Source organism: Mustela lutreola, chromosome 4 (genome assembly GCF_030435805.1).
Source record: "Mustela lutreola isolate mMusLut2 chromosome 4, mMusLut2.pri, whole genome shotgun sequence".
Taxonomy (NCBI): domain Eukaryota; kingdom Metazoa; phylum Chordata; class Mammalia; order Carnivora; family Mustelidae; genus Mustela; species Mustela lutreola.
In genome coordinates, this window is record NC_081293.1 from 22,321,094 (window position 1) to 22,341,680 (window position 20,587).

Genomic DNA, 20,587 nt, shown 5'->3' on the forward strand with positions numbered 1-20,587 from the left:
TATTTTCTTTGGCAGTTAGTTAATTTTCCGTCTGATGCCAGAGGTGCAGTGAGGGCCAGATTTACCTGCCTAAGTTAAAACAGTTGTGCTGGAGGAAATGCCCAGAAACAGAACCTTTTATGCCTTAGCACTTCCAACAGTGCTCCCCACAATCACCGTGGCCAAGTGGACAACCAGGGGGGAGTGAGGACATCTGAGTTGGGGCCCCAACTCAGCCATGGAACTTGGTGCACAGTACTTGGTGTTGGCTCTTTGGCTTAAAATACGTTTGCATGGATCAGTATACTTACAGGTGTGCATCCACATGAGATTGAAAAAAAACAACAACAACACATTAGGCCCCATGTCTGGTTTAGGTGCTCATCAGGGTTCAGTGTTGGTCTCAAATATCTTTATCAAGGAGCATTCAGTCCATGTGGGGAGAGAAGATAAATGCACATGTGTTCACCAGTAGTCTAACAGAGGCCAAGAGTCAGTGCCTTCATTCACACATAATAGAAACCCAGTTGAAGTTGCTGGATGCGGTCTATGAAATTGTCAGCCCCAAGTTCAGGAGATGGAGATCTTATGAAATGATTTCACCTTGACCTTGAGGAATATATGTCATATTTCTGTTTGAAGGGTCATACTTCACACAAGAGGAATGTCAGAAACAATAATACAAAGTTAGAAAAACCATGTCTACACAGTTGGGAATGTCTCCATTTGGCTGAAACTGAAATTTTGAAAAGTTAATTCTGGGTATATTTGTGGAATCTGATATTGATTGTTTTTTACTGTTTTGACTATTGGACTACAAGGCAGAATAAATCTTGTTTTCATAATTAAGAGCCTTGTGAAAATTTTGGATAATGGAATAGTGTGTTCAGAGGTATAGATTACAAAGTTTAACCTGGTAGTAATCTTAGGATGAACTGTGGTTATAGGAGGTCAAAAGCAAGAAGACTAATTAGAGTGATATCACCGTAGTCCTGTTCTGGACCAAAAAGTATCTTCTGTGACCATGACCCAATGAATTCTGTCATTGCAGAGGTGGAAGAAGCCTTGACAGTCCTTCTGGTATGTAGCTAACAAACACCAGATCTGAGATGTTAGTGCATTTTCCTAAAGGGAAATACCACTCATTAGCATCAAATGCCAACATTCAGTGAATGGAATGAAGGCTTATGTGAAATTTGGTGGGATTCTCATTCTTGATTGTGACATCTTGAGATTAGTAGAGAGGCAGAAACCTGCCTTTGTGTTGAACTCTCTGTTTTTCCAGGAAAGAATGAAGGGGGAATCATCCTGGAAAAAAAATTGTGGATAACCTTCTAATATGAGTAGGGGATAGAGTACACCTTGTCTCAGGGCTTGTATCATAGAATGAGGACTGGGGCTTTCGCTTGGAGGAGAATGGGCTGCCGCCATCGGATGACTTGGCTGGAAGTCAAGTTGAGAGGGTCTGGGGCCGCTCAGGTGGGCCAGTGAGAGGGAAATGATAGCCGGCAATCAGCCGTGGATCCCGGAGCGTTCCCCGCGGATGAGATGCCGCAGTGAGCACGGAGGAGGGCCCTGCGCTGGTGCCAGAAGGCCCGCTACTGTATTTGCCCAGGAGAAGGGAACTTTTATTCCTTCGTGGAAGGATTGCTCATCAGTTTTTCTGTGACAGCTGCTCTTGCTGCTGTGGCAGAATTCCCAGCTCTGATCTCGCCTCAGCGCAAGGACTTGCTCTGCGGGATGCTTTTCTACACCAATGTACGGTGAACAGAGTCCCCAAGCAGACGGTGCTGGCTCTTAGAAAGAGTCTTTTTGAGGTGACAGCTCCTTCAGCCTCACCTGCGAACAGAATCCTCCTCCGCTCCCTCTTTCCTCGTGTCTTCTCAGGCATGCAGGCCCTCTTTTGCACATACTCTCCCACTTTTGCCAACTGTACTTTCCCCTTATTTCCCTGCCATGGCTTTTTCTCTCCCACATTGCAGGAGACTTTTAAGGCCCCGAGGACTGAGTCTGGGTCTCTGGCTTGCTGGATGGAGCCCATATGGGCTGCGGTGCTCTGCTCTGCTTGGCCTGCACTTCATCGTGAAGGCCTCGGTACCCAGTGGAGGCTTTTGGATGTGAGCATTTTAAAGGATTCAAAGAAATTGCTGAGCAGATTGTCCTTTCTGGCCCAAGATAGAGTTTTACTGGCCATCAATTCCATAGCAAATCAGATTTAAAAAACAACAACAACATCAGCAGCTTTTAATCAAGGAGAAATGCATATGGACAAATGGCCTCAGAATTCATAAAATCGGGACTCCCCCCGCCCACACCTGTCAGTGGTATGAAATTCCTAGGCAGTTGCCAAGAGGTAAAAGCTTTCTTGAAGGGAAAGGGAGGTTAGGAACCCTAATCCTTCTGAAGTCCTCAAGAAGTACTACTTAGGTAGCCTTTGTCTGGAGCCTTCTACGGTATTGCCATAGCACTAGCCTCCTGGGCTTCTAATAGGTCTATGTGAGGACATGCCTTTGGAAAGCCTTGGAATTTCCAGAAAAATAAACATTATAGACCTTATGGAAATTTTACATCAAATGGACAGGGCGATACTGATCCCATAAAGTCACACTGCTTAGAATTCTTACAGAATAGCAGTCAGTCACTGTGGACACTACAAAGAATCCATGGCATTTAGTGTAGAAACACCCCAAATTGTGCTTTCCTTTGTTTATTTATTTATTTATTTATTTAAGCAGTAGGCAAAGCAAACATCCTGTGCCACCTTTTTGTTTCTTTGCATTTGGCAATTGAGCAGGTACTAGAGAACAGAGAGAGAGAGAGAGAGAGCGAGCGAGCGTTCTTCACTTCATTGCTAGTTTCCTCTCACTTTCTTGCCTCAGTGCAGGAAACCACCCAAGGAAGGCTTAGCAGCAGGCTGAGCCTGCCAGATTACATCTTTATTTTAATTTGGCAATAAACTAGTGTACAAACTGTGCTATAAAACATTGCCTCCAACGGCATCTCTCAGTCTGCCTTAAACACCTCACTAAACATGATGTGTTGGGAAACATTTGAAATGAGAGAAAACAAAGCGCAGATGTGACTGAAAGAAAAAAATGGGAGAAAAATGTAAGAATATGCATATACCTCCGTTTTGCAGGCCACCGTGGGGGGCCCTGGGCTCATGGCCTCTCCATTAGCGGTCGCCCCACTGGATCGATTTATAAGGGGCGGGTCTGCAGGGTTTTGAAAGGGACATGAACAGTCCTGAGCAGCTCAGGAGGAGAGGCACCCTTGCTCTGCTTTCCCAGGCTGGCGAAGTTCTGCCAGTGGGGGTCCGCTGACCCCAACCCCTTTTCTCTGGTCCTGTGCAAGTACCTCCTTTCATCACGGCTGTGGCTGTCCAAGTCCATCGAGGCCATGAATGCAATTCCCATTCCCCCAAGCAAGAAATCGAACTGAACGAAGCGGTGGGATCTGAGCTGTCAGAAAGCAGAGAGCAGGCGCTCCTAAGACACTCAGAAGGGCAGGGATGGGGAGGGGTCAGGAAGCTCAGCTGAACCGAAGGTGGCTCGCCCAGTGTCACCAGACCTTCACGGCTTTTCAAGAGCAGGAATCCTGCTTCATGTGAAATGTGATATTTTCTTATTTTTAAGTATTTATAACTAACTCAGAAATTTAAAAGAGAAAACTGTGCAGGGCAAAGAAACCTCATCTGCTCTCTTACACGGGTCCCCAATCATTTTTTTGGTCCCTTCTGTTTTTCCCATCGTCTTTGTGTTTCTCCTGTTCATGGATCTCCCTATCAGTTTTATTTTAGGAGATGTTAAATTGTTTTGTGAATTTAAAAAATGCATCTAAGTGGGGTGATCCGTCCCGTGGGGGGAGAGACAAAACCTTTAAGACCGTTTGGTGGACCACCCCACGCTTTGCAGCGGTAGTAGGATACTCTGCAATTTATATTGTTCCATTTATTTTGGAGCTCTGTGATTCGGCAGTACGGGGGCCTGTCACGTGGGAATCTGCTTGATTCGTCTGTATTTCACATCACAGTTTACGAGAGAAATAAGAAATCCTAAGGCTTGCATGTTCGCCTCACCTTTAGTATTTTGGTATTTATGTATGTGTGTAAGACACACACAAAACCAAAACATGGCGTTCAAGGCAGAGAACATGTATTGATAAGGCATCTTTTTCTACAAATAGCTGAGACTCTGGAGTGCCTTAGTGGTTCAGTCTATGAAGTGTCTGCTTTTGGGTCAGGTCTTGTTCTCAGGATCCTGGGATCGAGCCTCACATCAGCTCCCTGCTGAGCAGGGAGTGTGCTTGTCCCTCTCCCTCTGCCTCTCTCTCTCACTCATGCTCTCTCTCTCTCTCACATAAATAAATAAATTCTTTAAAAAAAATAGTTGAAATTCTAAATATTACCAGCCAGCGTTCTCTGTATGAGTGAAGATGGACTTTGAGTTAAAATGATATACTGATAGGAAAGGAAAATTATACTGCCAGTGTGTTTGATAGCATACCGTAGAATTTTAGTAACTTGCATAAAAGTAAATTTAAAAATACTTTTCGTTTCATATCCATTCTTAGGAAAAACAGTAACCGCAACAACAGCTTCCTTCCATTCCTTTTTAATCTTTTGTACTTCTCCTGACTGGTCCCTCACAGAAGGCCATTGCTGATCACAATGACTTTGGATGCTGAGAATTCCCTGGGAAAATTATGATTGCTTGAAAAAGGGATAAATGTCAGCATTTTCCAAAACTCAGTCATACTGGTTTCTCACAAGTGCTAGACAGTCCAGAAACCAGGTAAGAGCATGAGCTCTCTACTCTGTCAAGCCATCCCAATGGCCGAGGGACCTCCGACATTTCATTGACCTTTACTGGTTCTCCAACAAGACTGTGTGAAGATGCTGACATGATGTACATGAAACACTTAACACAGAGCCTGATACAGAGCCAGCTTTGTGGAGATGCCAGCTGATGTATTATTCACAGGCCTGAGAGTTAACTGACCTGGTGTGGCGTAGCTGGGTTTAGACAGAAGGCTGTCTTCCTTATCAGTAGTGTCTCCCCAGTACCTGAAGTCATAGACACTTTTTAGTCAAAGTCACGTGCTCTCTTAGCGATCAGTTACTAAAAAGTACTGTGAAACCAGAATGAATGGAGCAAGGAAAAACCAATACACGGTACTCAGAAAATATTGATTATAATAACAGTAAGCCATTAAATATTAAAGCATTTGTCTTCACAGTAGCTCTATTTGTTTTTTAATAGACCCAGCAGCCCCCTAACGTCAAAAGGGCAAGATTGAAATAAAAGAGAAATAGATCCTTGAAATTTAGCCCCCTGCGGATATTCAAATAATTTCTGCACAAGCACAAACACTTAGGAAACTGATATCTACCCAATACCGTCATGTTTCCCTAAGGCACTGCATTAAGTAAAAAGGCACTCAGTTATTTATAAGAAATATGTTGAACATTATATTCCATGCTGATTAGGTAGGAATTCCATGTGCTTGAAATTCTCCAATGTCAGAGCTGATTTCTAATCTCATAAATATGCAAATAACTTCAGTATCCAAGTACAAAACTAGCAATTAGAGTGGAAACCGGGGAGCTTGCTAAATGTCATCCCAATGTCATCCCAATGCTTGTTTATAAAACAAATTCTCAAGCTGAAATGCCATCATAGGTAAACAGGGAGACCTCTGTTCCTCTTAGATACCTGTCTAACCAGGTTGCATTATTATTTTTCACTTGCAACCTGGAGAACACTTTGCTTTACCTGTTCCTAACCATTTGAGTGAAACGAGCTGGAAGAATAAGGAAAATGGACATTTAGAAGGAGTCAGTAGGATTAAAGTTGGGACAGGCACAATTATGCTATTTGGTAGCTCTTTAAGGTTTGAAATAGAGATAGTTTCATTTTTGCTTGTACAATTCCTTAGCCTGTTCATTTGATCTGTTCTGTCCACCAGTTCCTGTCTGAATGGATTATGATGTGTCTTTCATGACAGCACCAGTCTGGAAAAGTTTGAAGGGCATTGGATCTCATAAGAGAAGATGGATCTCTTTCCTTAAAAAGCTCATGGGGTACCCAGAAAGACCTGCCTCGAATGGGGGCCCTTTTGAAATCTGGTAATGCTAGGATTTCCCACGTTCTTCCAGGACGAGAGTGGTTGCAAGCAATGATGTTGCTAAGAAAGGGAGTGATTTGGGGAGGAGAAAGGCTTGGCCTTGTAAGTAGACACATTTTGTGAGTTTATGACTCTATGGCTTTCCTATTCAAAAAAAAAAAAAAAAAATATATATATATATATATCTTTTCCAATCTCCTATCAGTAGTACAAACTACAAATGGCACAGTCATTGCCCCAAGGAACCCAGAGGCCAAGATCACATAGCTGGCAAGAAGAAGAAAACCCAGAAGTCATGTACCCTCCTAGAATTGCCAGGCTCCTTTACTGAGGTATACTTAAAAAAAAAATATATATATATATATATATATATATATATATATATATATATATACATACATATATATATATTTGACAAAGACAGAGATCACAAGTAGACAGAGAGGCAAGTGGGGGAGTAGGGGGAAGCAGGCTCCCTGTGGAGCAGAGAGCCTGATGTAGGGCTCCATCCCAGGACCCTGAGATCATGACCTGAGCTGAAGGCAGAGGTTTAACCCACTGAGGCACCCAGATGCCCCACTGAGGCATATTCTTAATATAAAATATTATTAAATGAAGAGGCACCAATATAGACCTTCAAGGCCTCGCTCTCCAGACTTGCTTAACTCCGATGCCTGCCTGGCTGACACCACTACAGGCATGATGAGAAAATATCCCAGGACAGCAGGACATGAGATTCGAAGCCATACAGGGTCAGTTGCTCTAGGAAAGACCACGATAAAAAATTTTCAGCCTCAAAGGCTGGGAACTGGAAGCCTTGTCTAGGACCCTTCCTTGCTTTTAGGATGTCTGGAAGAAAAGGCAGTCTCATCTGCTTCTCCCTGTCATTCCTCCCTTTCTTGGGGTCTGAGGACAGTCAGTGAAGGCTGCTGGCAATAATCTGTAGCAGAAATGAGCAAGAGAGAGAGAGAGAGAGAGAGAGAGAAAGAGAACTAGCATTGACCTTTCACTCTGTAGCAGGCATTCTGCAAGGCCTTTCACATCAAGTGCTGAACTTCATTCTTAGAGCAAACATTAGAGATGTTATTGTGCCCATTTAGCATTTGGGGAACCTGAGGCTCTACGGAATTAAGAAAATTTCTTAATGTGGCCTGTCAGGCGATTGCTAGAGCCATAGTATAGCCTGTGTCTGAATGTCTTCCCACTCCGTCCTCCCTGCCCCGTTGATCCAAAAACCCTTTGCCTCCCTAGAAAAAACCAGTGTGATTTTTAAAGTTTCTTTAATTGCCGTTGTTTTTCCCATTTTTCTGTAATGATCTCTTTCCTATCCCACCTACCATGAGAACTGTTCCCTCTGACAGATGCTGCGGCCCCCATTTCCGGAGCTCATTTCACAGCAGAGGGGAGGACTGTTGTTTGAAGATCACAAGGGAGAGGAAGGGAGGGGCCGGAGGAACCCGCGAGCCAGCGGGAAGGCACCCATGACTGGCTCCTAGGCACCCTGCGCCCCTCGTAGCGGTAGAGTGGATTCTGCGTGTGAAATTGCCCCCTGCCCAGGAGGAGCGATGGGGGCATTCAGAAGTGACCCACTTCTGGTCAGCTATTTTTCTTTTCCTTTTTAAACTTTGTTTTGTTTCTTTTTATTTTTTAACGGTGTCTCTCCCTGCTGTGGTGTGGCACCTTCCAGCTGGGCTGTCTCTCCTTCCTTCTGTCCTCACCGTCCTGAGGCTTCTGTCTTTCGGAGGCACAGTTCTGGTGACACTCCTGTTTTGTTTCGCAACTGTTGAGCTCTCTCATCTGTGCACTTAAATAATGGTGGGATCCTATGGCTAGTGAGGACTACTCATTGATATTGAGGGATTTGTAACATAAACTTGATGTGAGCTTCCAATTATTTTATGTATCTTGTATTTATTTCTCCAGCTATATTAGATATCTTTAAGGACCAGATTCCATCTTACATTTTGTGTGTGTGTGTGGCCCTCGGTCACATATTGACGCTTCCTTCCCAGACAGCCTCAGTTCCATATGTCTAATCCCCTGAGCCTGCCTCAAAGTGCCAAACCCAACTGTGGGGCATGTGACAGACTTCAGTGACAGCTGGGGACTGGCCAGTGACAGATTTGATAAATCCAGCCACAGGAGAGATGGATGGAGCCAGCGATGCGTCATCGTTCCTACTCACTTTTCATCAGCAATGGCCGAATATCCAGCCTCGATGCTCTTGTCCTTTGACCTTGTCGAGGTCCCCATGAGTTTCACTCAGAATGCATGTGTCCAGCCTACCGCCAGGCTCTGTTTACAGTCCCTGCTCCCATTTTACTTCTCTGCAGGCAACCAGTCAAGCTGGGTCTCTTGTAGTTCCCAAAAGAACAAAACACCACCCCAGCTTTGCTGCTCTGTTTATTTGCTCAGAATGACCCGTTCATTCTGGAACACTTTTTGTCCACAGTTATGTTAACTGTACTCCAGGCCTACCTTGAAGGCTCTGACAGACGCCCACCTTTTTCTCTCCTACATAGGCTACCATAGTCCCCTGAACAACATGTTACACATTATTATTCTAGGTTGTCTGGATACTCCCTGATGAGCTAGTCTTTTCTTTGAGGAATTTTCATCTGTTGGGGATGGGAGGGCTCGTCTGTGATGGCCATCACGGTTCTCTCACCTTCTATCCCTGAACCCACCAGACAGGAAGAAGACACAGGCTAGCACTTAGTGAAGTTTTATCAAACTATTTTGGGTACTACAGGATGTGTTTTTCCTGTAGAGTGAGTTCAGGTCTTCTCCTGTGTGGTAGAACCAGGACATACGAACATATTTCTGAAGACCCTAGATTTCTGTGGATGGATGCTCTTCCTGTTGAAGCTGATGGAGGAAAGAGCTTGATGTTTGCTGTGCCTTAGGCCTGGCTTTAGGAATCCATCTGGGGTCCTCAAGGTACCATCTCTTTCTTCCTAAAAAGAATTCAGTAACAGCAGTGAGAACTGGAGAATCATGAGGTAGATGAGTGCTTTGTACCCAGGCCATCCCCAGGGCAATATAAGGGTGAGGCAAGTAAAATAAACCTGGCAGGGTTTTCTGTCAGCCTTCTCAGGAAGTGCAATTTGCAGGCCTCCTGCCTCTAGGATGCTAAGGGCAGAGAAGCAAAAGGGAGTGAGCAGGCAGCCTTGAGAAGAGCCCACGGCAGGAAGTGTTCTGCCAACATGGAAGCCTCTTAAGGAGTCTGTGTGTGGGAGACCCAAGGACCTAACCCCTGCCTGGGAAAGTCTCCATGAGGAGCTTCGTGGGGAAAGCATTCAGTTCCACCAACCAAAGATTTAAAACATGTTCTCACTCTTCCCTTTTACCAAATTGTGTTCTTGCACCAATTTCCTAGTCACAGAAGAAAATCCCTAATGTGTCTGCCTTGAAAAGAGGGGCTACGTTGGTAATGACTTAGAAATATTGAGAAGAAGAAATATTGAGAAGAAGGGGGCCGTGATGGGTACACGCTTTTGCATCAGACAAGAAAGTTGCATTTCTCTTCGAAGAAAGATGCTACTCTGCTAGGGCTCCCACCTCCGCGTGAATGAAAAGAAGATGGAAAATGGAAAAAGATGGAAAACGTTGGCAACAGCTGCTCTCATACTCCCCCCTTCTCTCACCCCAAGTTGGTCTGCTCTAGATCAGGAGTGCTGACCTATGCCAGTGAATCTCACTGTTTCCCACCTTGCCCCCCCCCCCCCCAGCGTCCCTCTATCCTCCCTCTGAGCCTGTGCCCCTAATCCGGCTTGCAGCTGGCAGCCTCCTGTGGATGGCACCAGCGATGGCTGACCAACTGGTGAAAAGCTCCTCACGAAACTAACCCTGGCCATCGCATCCTTTGCAATTAATTCTATTTTTACCTGCACTCTTCTTGCAGCAGACAAAGCCAGATGGCAAGAAAACCAGCCGATGTGAGGGTTGTCTAAAAGAAAAAAAGACTAAACAAAACAAAACACATTAGTAAAGGAAGAGGGAGGGAGGGAGGAAGAGGAGAGACACCATGCAGGAGAGGAGCGTGGCAGGAGGGAGGAGTACTGACAGCCCCCGCCAGCACAGTGACAGCGTGGAGGGTCAGGCCCTGAGGCTGACAGTAGATCTTGAGCTTAGGCGAGCGTTGGGTTGGTGCTCATTAAGTTGTATTTACTGAGGCAGGGAAGCAGTCTCGGATAGTTTAGGATGATTTGAGACAGGAAGGACTCTCTGCCTTGCATTCTTAGTCAACCAGAATCCTTTTCCTGTTCCCTTTCTTAAAAGTTTCAAATCCTTCAAAAAAATTTCCCCGGTTCTCTGTACCAGAGTTAGCACAACTGAAACAAAACCAAAAACCCTGCAAGAATGATGTTTGGGGGTTTATGATAGAGGTTAGCTGATGGCTCTTGCCCTCCTAAAACTAATTCGTATATTCTGTCTTCCTCTCTCTGATCTCTCTCTCTCTCACCCACTTTCTCTCTCTCTCTCTCTTCAGCATTGCTGGAGAAAGCTGCTTTGCTTTCTCTGATGTGACAGATCGTAATGATAGTTCTCAGTTCTGTGTTCTGACAGTCAAAAGAAACCTTAGAGCCAGAGACAGACAGAGAGGGAAATAAATCTTATTTAGGTGCTGCCAACACTATGAATTTTATTAAAGGACGTTGACTCATTTTGCAAGAAAAGCCTTCCACTGGCAGCTGAGACAGTGTCATTGGGTAAAAGGCTTTGATCCTTTTCTCTTCTTTCTGGAAGAGAACTTGGCTGTCAGACTCTGCAGGTTTAATTAACACATTAATTTGAGTGGCTGTGAGTTGTTGTTGTCTCCTTTAGGTATGAAACCAGGTTGGACAATGGGGGGAAATATTTGAAGTAGTAGATAGAGTATACAGAGCAGCTTTGGCTAAGGGTAAATTGCAGTATCCTGATATTTATAGTTCTGGTTTGTTCATTTGTTTGTTTTTTTAGGTATAAGCTTTTACTGGGGTTCCATGGAAATAAGATCTATTCCCCCGATAAGTTACCTTTGTCCACCCACTGGGAAGCCTGGATAACTTACAAGTTAGATCCATCACTAGGGCATTCGCGTGGTACAAATGGACATGTTTCTCCCCCTTGCCCAACTACTATGTGTTAGATATTTTCTAGAAGGAAAGGATTCCCAACACCTATAAACTTCATAGTCTCATCGAAGGGGCAGAGAGGGGTCTCCTATATTTTAGAATGCCTTCTATAAAGGAAGGAATTTCTGCCTTGCATTCATAGACGGCTCTCTTGGAAGGTTACTAAGAAAATTAAATATAACTATGTTGTGGCCTGTAGCTTGATACCATCTGCGGAGCCACGGAAATGAGGTCACAGGGAATTTTAGTGTGTAGGAGAAGGTCATAGAAAAGGCCTGTTTTGGTCTGGGCCTAAAAAGAAGACGGGCATAGGGGTTAGGCAGGTCTTAAAATCACCTCAGCCAGAGTGGGGAGCCTCAGTGGAGAAACAGAACAGGAAGTCTGCTCGGGTGGGAATGAGAACCTGAGAAGGGGAGTCCAACAGCACTAAAGGATTCCTCGAGAGAGAGAAAACGGGGGGAAAATGTCACTGAGCTGAAGGAGAGAGGCTTGGTTTATTGGATTATCTGGGACACCTCCTGCTGGAGGGGCCTCTGGGTGCTCACAAATAACAAAGCGTCTCCTGGAAGAGGATAAAAACAAATATCATGGGACATACCTGACTGGTCCACAGATTCTGAATCCAAGCCTGGGGGATCAATTAAAAAAGACATAGAGGAAAAAAACACACACGGATGCCGGCACCCGGTAATTCCTCACGAAGACGAATTCTGTGTGGGAGGCCGGGACAGCAAACCCTCGGTGTCACCGTGTGAGCCCTCAGAGTTCATATTTGATTTTCCGGGAATATGTGAGTCCAGCCTCATGCACAGAATTGTCATGATTTCAAGCCATCCTGATTCTGTTGCATTTGCATAGATCTTTGTATATTAATAGAAATATTAACATACATTTATATATAGATATGGGCACACACAACAGTGTGAACTCTCTTCTCTTTCTTTTTTTCATTTGAATTCAATTAGCCAACATAGAGTACATCGTTAGTTTCGGATGTAAAGCTCAGTAATTCGTGAGTTGCATGCAACACCCAGTGCTCATCACATCACGTGTCCTCCTTCTGCCCATCACCCAGTTACCCCGTCCCTCCACCTAACCTCCCTTCTAGCAATTCTCAGTTTGTTTCCTATACTTCCTATCGTTTCTTTCTTTTTTTTTTTTTTTCTTTTTAAGATTTCATTTACTTATTTGACTGAGAGAGACCCAGCAAGAGAGGGAACACAAGTGGGGGAAATGGGAGAGGGAGATGCAGGCTTCCAGCTGAGCGGAGAGCCCGATGTGGGGCTCGATTCCCGGACGCTGGGATCATGACCCGAGCCAAAGGCAGATGCCCAACGACGGAGCCACCCCCGCACCCCTAGTTCCTGGAGTTTCCCATGGTTTTTCTGCTTCTCTGATGACTTCCCATTCATTTCACTTTAAACTCATGGGAAGAAGTGCAGCTCTGGGCTTAAAAAAAAGAGCAAGAGGAGAGGGAGAGGCAGATCCTTTCAGACGCAGGTGCTTGCTGTTGTTCTGCAAGTCTGTGTGCTCGGACGCCAAGTGTTTGGGACATGCTGGTGAACCAGAAACAGGACAAGCCTGCTCCGACCGCTTGGGTTCAGAATTAAGAGGGAATGTGTTGTCCTATCCCTTGTTATCTCCCTGTGAGGGGAGCTGCCTTCCCATCTCTTCTAATCACCCTGAAAAGGAATCAAGCATAAAATGTACCCAGTCATGATGGAGCAGAGAAAAAATAGTAAGACTTGAAAGAAGAAGCCACAGATGCTCCATACCTGGATGCCCGAATACTGTGTAGTCGGAGCCAATGGAGCTGCTTGCTTAGTAATCACCTAGTTCAGTTTCCTTGGGGGCAGTGGGAGGCTTTAAAATGAGTTTTGATCCAATGGACACAATATCATATGACGCTCTTCCAAGGATTGGTATATAGTCCCTCGAGTTGACGTGTCCCTTGGACTCACTCAGTGCATCTGCAGCCTGGGTGAGTCACTTGGTGAGTCATTTGACCCTTCCCTGAGTGCTGGCACTGGAGGGGACAAAGCTGGGCAGTCACGGTACTCAGGATTGTATGACTCATTATCCATCCACTGTGGGATTTGGCGAATGCAGTGGTGGAAGATTGGGGTGTCGGTAGGTTACAGACCAGGCACATAGTGTAAAGGAGGAATTCCAAATGATATTTATCAAATCAGTAGCCAGTAGTCCATGGGAACCAGAATGTCGGAAGCAACAGGTGTCTCCAGGTTGCCATCAAAGGACGCTTCCATGGAGCTGTAGAGATTATTGGAGAAGAGCAGAGGTGTGGAGTGAGCCTACGGAGCAGGAAATAGGAGAAGAATTGTGTTTGGTGGGGGTGGAGCATGTGGAGCGTTAGATCCTGGCTCATGAGCACTGTTGCTTTGCCTTGCCCTGGAGATGCTGAAGCAGTGTAGCACGTGGCCTTGAGCTCTTATCAGCTGTGGAGCCATCTGTAAAATAACTTCCGATACCATCACAGGGATGGCACATGGATTAAATGAATTAATGCCTGGGAAGCCCTTGGGTCCCAGTGAAAGTGTCGTCCGCCTGGGCTGCCGGAATAGCCTGCAGGTTCTCTGGCTGTTGTGGAAGAGACCAGCCCTGGCTCCTCTGGGCCACAGGGTCAGTCCCGGTCTCCCCGACTTGCCACTCAAAGCCGTGTTCCCGGCTGCCCTCGACATTCCCATCGACTCTTACCTAGCTAAGCCAGGCTTATTTGTATTTTCCCTTATATACCTCACCACCCTGACCCATGTTGCTCCTTGTGTCATACCTGCCCCATTTCTGTTCGTTTGAATGCTGCCATTCATTTGGGCCTCAGCTGACTCTGCACACATCCGTGAAGCACCCCTCACTGACTTCTGAGTCTTGTGGAGGCGATACTGGCTGGTCATCAAGAGCCACGTATCAGATTTTGCCCTTCTTTGTAATCCGTGCAGTGATCTGTATAGGCTAGGTCAAGTGGCACGGCTGACTGTCACCAGGTAGAACGAGCATGAATCCCCGCTCATTCTCATGTTTGGGGGCGTGTGATCTCCAACAAATGACATAATCTTCCTGAACTTCAGCTTTCTCAGTTCTAAGGTGACGATATTAACACCCGCCTTGTAGCATGTATGTGAGGAGTAGAGACCGGATGTGGTTCATTCGCCCGGCACATGGCAGGTGCTCAGTAAACAGTAGGCACGACTGTGATGGTGGTGGTTGCTATTAGCATTGATCCAGCGAACTAATATTATGTATTTAATGTACTGGGGTCAAGGTGCGAAATAATTTCTCTTCTCTACAGTTATACAGCTCTGCTGAATTTGGGAGAAGGTGGCAGCTTATCCAGGAAGGGGTCGTACCTAACAGGTTCTACTGGTAAGTCTCATTTTATGTTGTAGCCCATTAAGGGATTACCTAGTAAATGAGCGCTAGAATCTTCTTCTCACCCAGATCTCTCACAGGAGATACGCCTACATCCCCGTAGGGCAGGATGTGAGACTGGAAGAGTCAGTATTTCAAGGGAATGTTAAAGCTGTGCCTCAGATGACTCAAGGAGCCCCAAATAGAGCATTGAGATGAGTGAAGGACAGGGCTTTGTAACAGCTGTTTTGTTATATTTTGATGGGACTTGGGAAATAGGCACTTAAAACATTTTAATACTGGTTTTTATTACTGAAAACATTATACACACGTATGGTACATGTTCAGAAAAGGGTTTCCAGTGTAAATAAGTAGATCCTTTTAGTCTATGGGTGGATCTTCCTCCCATTCCCGATTTCACATCTCCTGGGTCTCCTCATCATATGGGCACAACCGGCATTCTTAATTTCTTATTTCTCCTACCGTAGATGTTCTGTGAGTTCCCAAACATGTATATATCCTGAGCGTGGCCTCCCTGCTGTAACACAACACCATCGAGTCGTTAGCTTAAACAACACATTTATTTCTCATGGTTCTTGAAGCCAAGAAATCCAAGGTCAAGGTGCCAGCAGATTCAGTTCCTGGTGAAGACCAGAATATTGGAGAGGATATTGCAAGATGTTTCGGAGGATAGTGCAGGATATTGCCGAGGGCTGCCTACTTGCTGTGGTCACAAGCGGGGAGAACAACAGAGAAGCAGCAAAAGAAAGAAGGAAGCAAAGAAAGTAATAGTCTTCTTTTCTTTACCACGTGTGCCCATACCCTCCTCCACACCCCGTTTAAACCAGAGGTGATTTTGACATTACCTATCAGTTGCTTTTGAATTTACAACCTAACCTCTGCCAAAAGACATGACTCTACCCTACCTGACCTAATCTGCCCACGGAAAGGATGCTTAGGTTATTTGTAGCTGTCTGCTGGTATAAACAGTACTACAAGAACTAGCTCAAACAAGAGTTTCAATATCTCATGTCCACATCATTCAGAATCATTGGTACCATGACCTTTTAGGGGCCAACCAGCTCCTTGTACCTCTGAAAGGTGTCTCCACTTTACTCCTCCTGAAATCACACTGCCTCTACCAGCCTTTGGACTTACAGGCACCTGCTAGCTCCCCACACCAACACCAGTTATCTCACTTCTAAGGGTAATGCATTTTCATCTTTCTCGTTTTCAAACCTTGCCCTAAAAACCCCTGTGGGAACTGAAAGCCAGAGGAACTGCATTAGAGGAATCTCTTAAAATGCTTATGAAACTGCCTGAAAAAGTGAAGGACAAGTCATTTGCAAACAATGAGCTGAAAGATAACACCTAGAGAATTCTGTATGGAGCGATACCTAATTTTCCGCTACCAGAAAGAGATGTTTATAACTAAAGAAGGATTTTGGTGCACAGAAGCTGTTCACCTCTTTCCCACTGCTGCTCTGGCTCACCAGTGGCCAGAGGATTGCTCTCAGGGTCCACATTGGCTTCGGCCTTCTCCAGGAATTCCGCTCTAGCTGTCACGGAGTCTCCCTTCTCCGGTCAGCATTTTCCTCTCCTCCTCTCTTACTCACCCTGTCGCTTATACACGCGACACCTTGCACCTCTGTATGTTTTGCCTCTAAAGTATAAAATACATATAGGGGCGCCTGGGTGGCTCAGTGGGTTAAGCCTCTGCCTTCAGCTCAGGTCATGATCTCAGGGTCCTGGGATCGAGCCCCGCATCGGGTTCTCTGCTCAGCGGGGAGCCTGCTTCCCTCTCTCTCTCTCTGTCTGCCTCTCTGCCTGCTTGTGATCTCTCTGTCAAATAAATAAAATCTTTAAAATGAAATAAAATAAAATACGTATATAAAATTTTATATATAAAATGTATAAGGTCACGTTTTGGCAAGAGGGTCCATGTTTTTTGTTTCTGTTTTTGTTTTTCATTCTGTCTTTACCTGGTGCCATATGAGCAAAGAAAGGCTTCAGAAAATAAATGAATGAAGGATGAAAATAAACTAATGGCCTCCACCTGATTTAACCTGGAAATGGAGTTGACTGGGACCAGTCTTTCAAGTCCTGATTCTGAAATGACTTGAAGTAGCTACCTACTAGTGGACCCAGCAAAGTTGCAATTCACAAAAGGACTAGATGGACATGTGTTCCTACCAGCAGAAATGAAGAAAAATGTTGACCAAAAAGATAGGCAAGAAGAAAGAACTGAGAAGGGAATATTTTCCATGTAGATGGTTACACGGTACGCAGTATTTTCCAGGGCACTAAAGGTCTTATCTAGATGCAGCACCGTGAGGTGAACAGACCCTATCATTGCTTTGGCTGGTCCTAATTACATACATTCTTATCTGTTTTTTGAATGGGGGTCTTTTATCTGAAAGCCTGATGAGCAAAGCCCTTATAATGAAATGTCATAATATCATTATCTTTATAAAAATGATTGTGGATGAGTTCTGATTAATCTGTCTGGTAAGTAAAACAAATAACGCCCCTCCTTCTACCTTTGGGAAAAGAGCGACACATCTTCTTTATTCAAGCCCTAATATTGTGATAAGCACATTCAGACTTAAGCTGTTTAATTCCCCTAACAGTTTAGTGAAGTGAGCCTTGCATTATCATCTTTCACAGATGGGAAACTTATGGCATGGAGAAGTTAACTAATTTAGCCAAGGTCACACAGCCAGAAAGAAGCAGAGCCAGGATTCAGTTGCAGGCAGTTTGGCTCCAAGGTTCATGCTCTGCTAAGTCAGTGGACTTCTTGCCTCTTCCTCTTGGCTTTTTTTTTTCCCCCCCTGGGCTGGGGACTGTGAGCTCTGGAATCCCAGCCCATTCAGACAGATGAGGAGAGAAAACCTGAGGCTCTTTTGGCCATACTGTCTGCATGAGTATTTCCCCAACTGGGCCTGGCAGATGGCCCCCATGGGTTCTTTAAGCTCTGTTGGTTTTTCCAGAGAAGGCATGAGACCTTGTAAATTGCACAGTGCACATGACTGTTGATGAAAATCTCTTGATCTCTGGCCACATGGTCTGTATTTCTGACTGAGCAGCTTCCTGGGGCTGGCAGCTGAGGTGTCAGTCAAAGCAGTATTTATTAGACTCACTCCTGGAAACCAATTGCTTCAAATTACACGGGAACTCTGGGGCTATCTAGGATTACTCAGCAAGCTTAATTAAAAGAGGCCCCCTTTTAATCATTTTTGCTTGGAGCCCGGCTGTGGGGGTATGAAAAGGACTGAGGGCAACTTTGCTAGTGATAAATTTTCTAGTGTAAATGCCTCTGGGTAATAACATAGCATTTCCCACAGAGAAAAAGGAAGATGAGTTCATGTCGTCTTTTCCTTATCACCTGGCCCACTTGAGAAATCCCTATTTTGGGTAGCAGTAGCAGGGGCACCTCTGAAAGTAGTTGATGGCAATTGGAAAATAATTCTGGAACACAAGAGCTTACTCTCAGGTAATCACAGTAGTTGCTGTGCATATTCCCATAACTAACATAAATATGAACTTTCCTCCAAGGAGCTCCTATTGTTTTTAAAACAGATTTACATGGATATATAGCAGCTTATAAAACATGTCTTAGTACAATATTGCCCTTAATAGAGTAGGTGTCCTTTTTATTTAACTAACTGTGATAGCAGTCTTGTTCTTTATTATGTCAGAAATCAATCACAGTGGGGGTACAGCCGCAGATTAAGGGGCTCAGAGATGCTGAGGTGTGGGTCCCAAGTTTGCCATTTACTCAGGAAGGGGTCATGGGGAACTTATTCCTGTGTGTCTTGGTTTTTTTTTTTTTTTTTTTCCCCCTGTGAAGATAATTAGTTCCTACTTCATTAAATGAGATGTTTCTCGTGAACTGGTTACATGCCTTTCACCTAAGAATTGTATTAAGTGCCCACTGACTAATAGTGATAATATTCTTCATAGTGGCTGACCTTCTACACCAATTAGTTTTGTGTCCCCTCCCCTCCCCCCCGCCCCGTTGGCTTCATTCTTAGGTTGGTTTTCTCATTTGTGGCAATGATGGACATTATCAGCTTCAGTCTATTTTCTTTTTTAAAGATTTTATTTATTTATTTGACAGAGAAAGATCACAGGTAGGCAGAGAGGCAGGCAGAGAGAGAGAGGCAGGCTCCCTGCTGAGCAAAGAGCCCGATGTGGGGTTCCATCCCAGGACCCCGAGATCATGACCTGAGCCGAAGGCAGTGGCTTAACCCACTGAGCCACCCAGGCGCCCCTTCAGTCTACTTTCTAACAGTTTAGAAGCCCCATAGAACCAGCCTGCATCTTTCCTTATATTTCCAGGGACTGAGTCTTAGTGGTCAAGGCTATAGAAGGCGGTACATTACTCATGTAGGTCAGGGACCTGAAACAGGAGGTGGGGTTGGGTCCCAGTCCAACTGCATGGTTCAAGATTAGGGGAGAGAGGATTGCTAAAAAAGAGAAAAAACAGGATTCTGTGATCACCAAAAGGGAGAATAGATTTTCATTAGGGAAAAAATACATATGCGAGAACTGAGTGTCCGCAAGATAAAAGTCCCAAAATGGGGATTTCTTTTAAGTTACTAGAAAGGTCTGGGCACATGATAAATTGTGTCATTTGATCCTTATAACAAGATTGTGAGGTAGGGATTCTTATCCTCATTTTGATGAAATAGAAAAGTGATGTATTTTATCCAATGTAACACACATGGTATGCAATAGAGCCAAGTTTTGAAACTCGGTCTGTCTGGGCCCATGGCCCTTGCTTGCAGTAGTAAAAAGCAGCCCTATATTTAACATTTTTTTTTCTGACGTGCACCCCCCAATAATAACTGTTAATTTAACAGTTCAATAGAGAAGAGCCAAGGTGCTGCTTTGACTTTGAACAAGAGGGCATAGAGTTGAATGATCGGTGGTATCCAAAATACTTGAATAAGGGAGGGTCCTGCCAAGAGTCAAATTCACCATTTGACGTTGCTGGATGTGGCCTTGTTGGGATCTGTTTCAGCTTTTAACAAGGCAAGGGGAGGCAGTGTTCATTATACACTACTCAGCAATCTATTATCTATGCCAAAGACAAGGCAATCTTAGAGCTGTTTCACTTAATTAAAAATAGGTTCAGACTTACCTTATTGATTATGTTGTTCTGACACATAGGGGGCTGCCTGGAAACAGAGACAGCTGAATGATGATTGCATATTTTCTGTGACTAATTCACACAGAGAAAATTAAGAGTTGACTCAACAATGAGCCTTTGTATTCTAGAATGCCAGCCCTGTTTCAGTTCGGTCCCTCGAGGGCACGTGACAGCTGTGTTTTGCAGCAGAGAGGTACGGGAGTACTTGCTAGTCCAAACTCAGTGCTTCTGAGCATGGGTACATATTGTCATTCATTGCTGTGATTCGGTGCCAGTCCATGTGAATGACTCCCCATGCCATATCTTTGACAAGTCCCATTAACTGAGCACTTACTGTGTGCCAAGCTAAGTGTGCTAAGTGCTGTGCACACACTGTTGCAATCAATCTTCAAAATGATCTAAAGTAATTAAGTCATCAAAACTTTTTCAAGATATGTGACAGAAAAATGCAATGTATTTTAAGAAAAATAAAGTTTTTTTGTTTGTTTGTTTAAGAGAGATTGCCTCATGGATCTAAAAAGTCAAAAGGTCCAACTTTATCCAGACTCTGCTCGATTCAGAGACTCAAGTTCATCAGACCTTGATATGTCAGCTCTACCCTCCTCAATGGTAGCTTTACTCTCTGGCAGGCTCTTCCTTCCTGGTAGTTTCTAGCAGCAAATATTTTCCCAAATTTACTCTAGTGGAAAAGAAAATACCTTCTTGCTTTGTGCTCCTGCAGAACCCCTGGGATGAAGCCTCACAGACCTTGATGAGGTAACATGCTCACATCTAGACCTGAGGGTAGAACCAATTCCCGTAAACCACATGGACACAAAGTAAGGAATGGCGCTGGCCTAGGAAA

The 20,587-nt window shown here is 44.6% G+C and overlaps 1 protein-coding gene across 5 annotated transcripts in view; it reads left to right on the plus strand.

The window, feature by feature from the left end:
• Window positions 1–20,587, plus strand: part of SORCS1 (sortilin related VPS10 domain containing receptor 1) — a 512,629-nt gene that overhangs the window by 334,494 nt on the left and 157,548 nt on the right. For all 5 annotated transcript variants that reach the window (XM_059173260.1, XM_059173256.1, XM_059173258.1 and 2 more), the window contains exon 5: window positions 14,530–14,603. In XM_059173260.1, coding sequence (XP_059029243.1) covers window positions 14,530–14,603 — 74 coding nt within the window. The remainder of the gene's footprint in view (window positions 1–14,529; window positions 14,604–20,587) is intronic.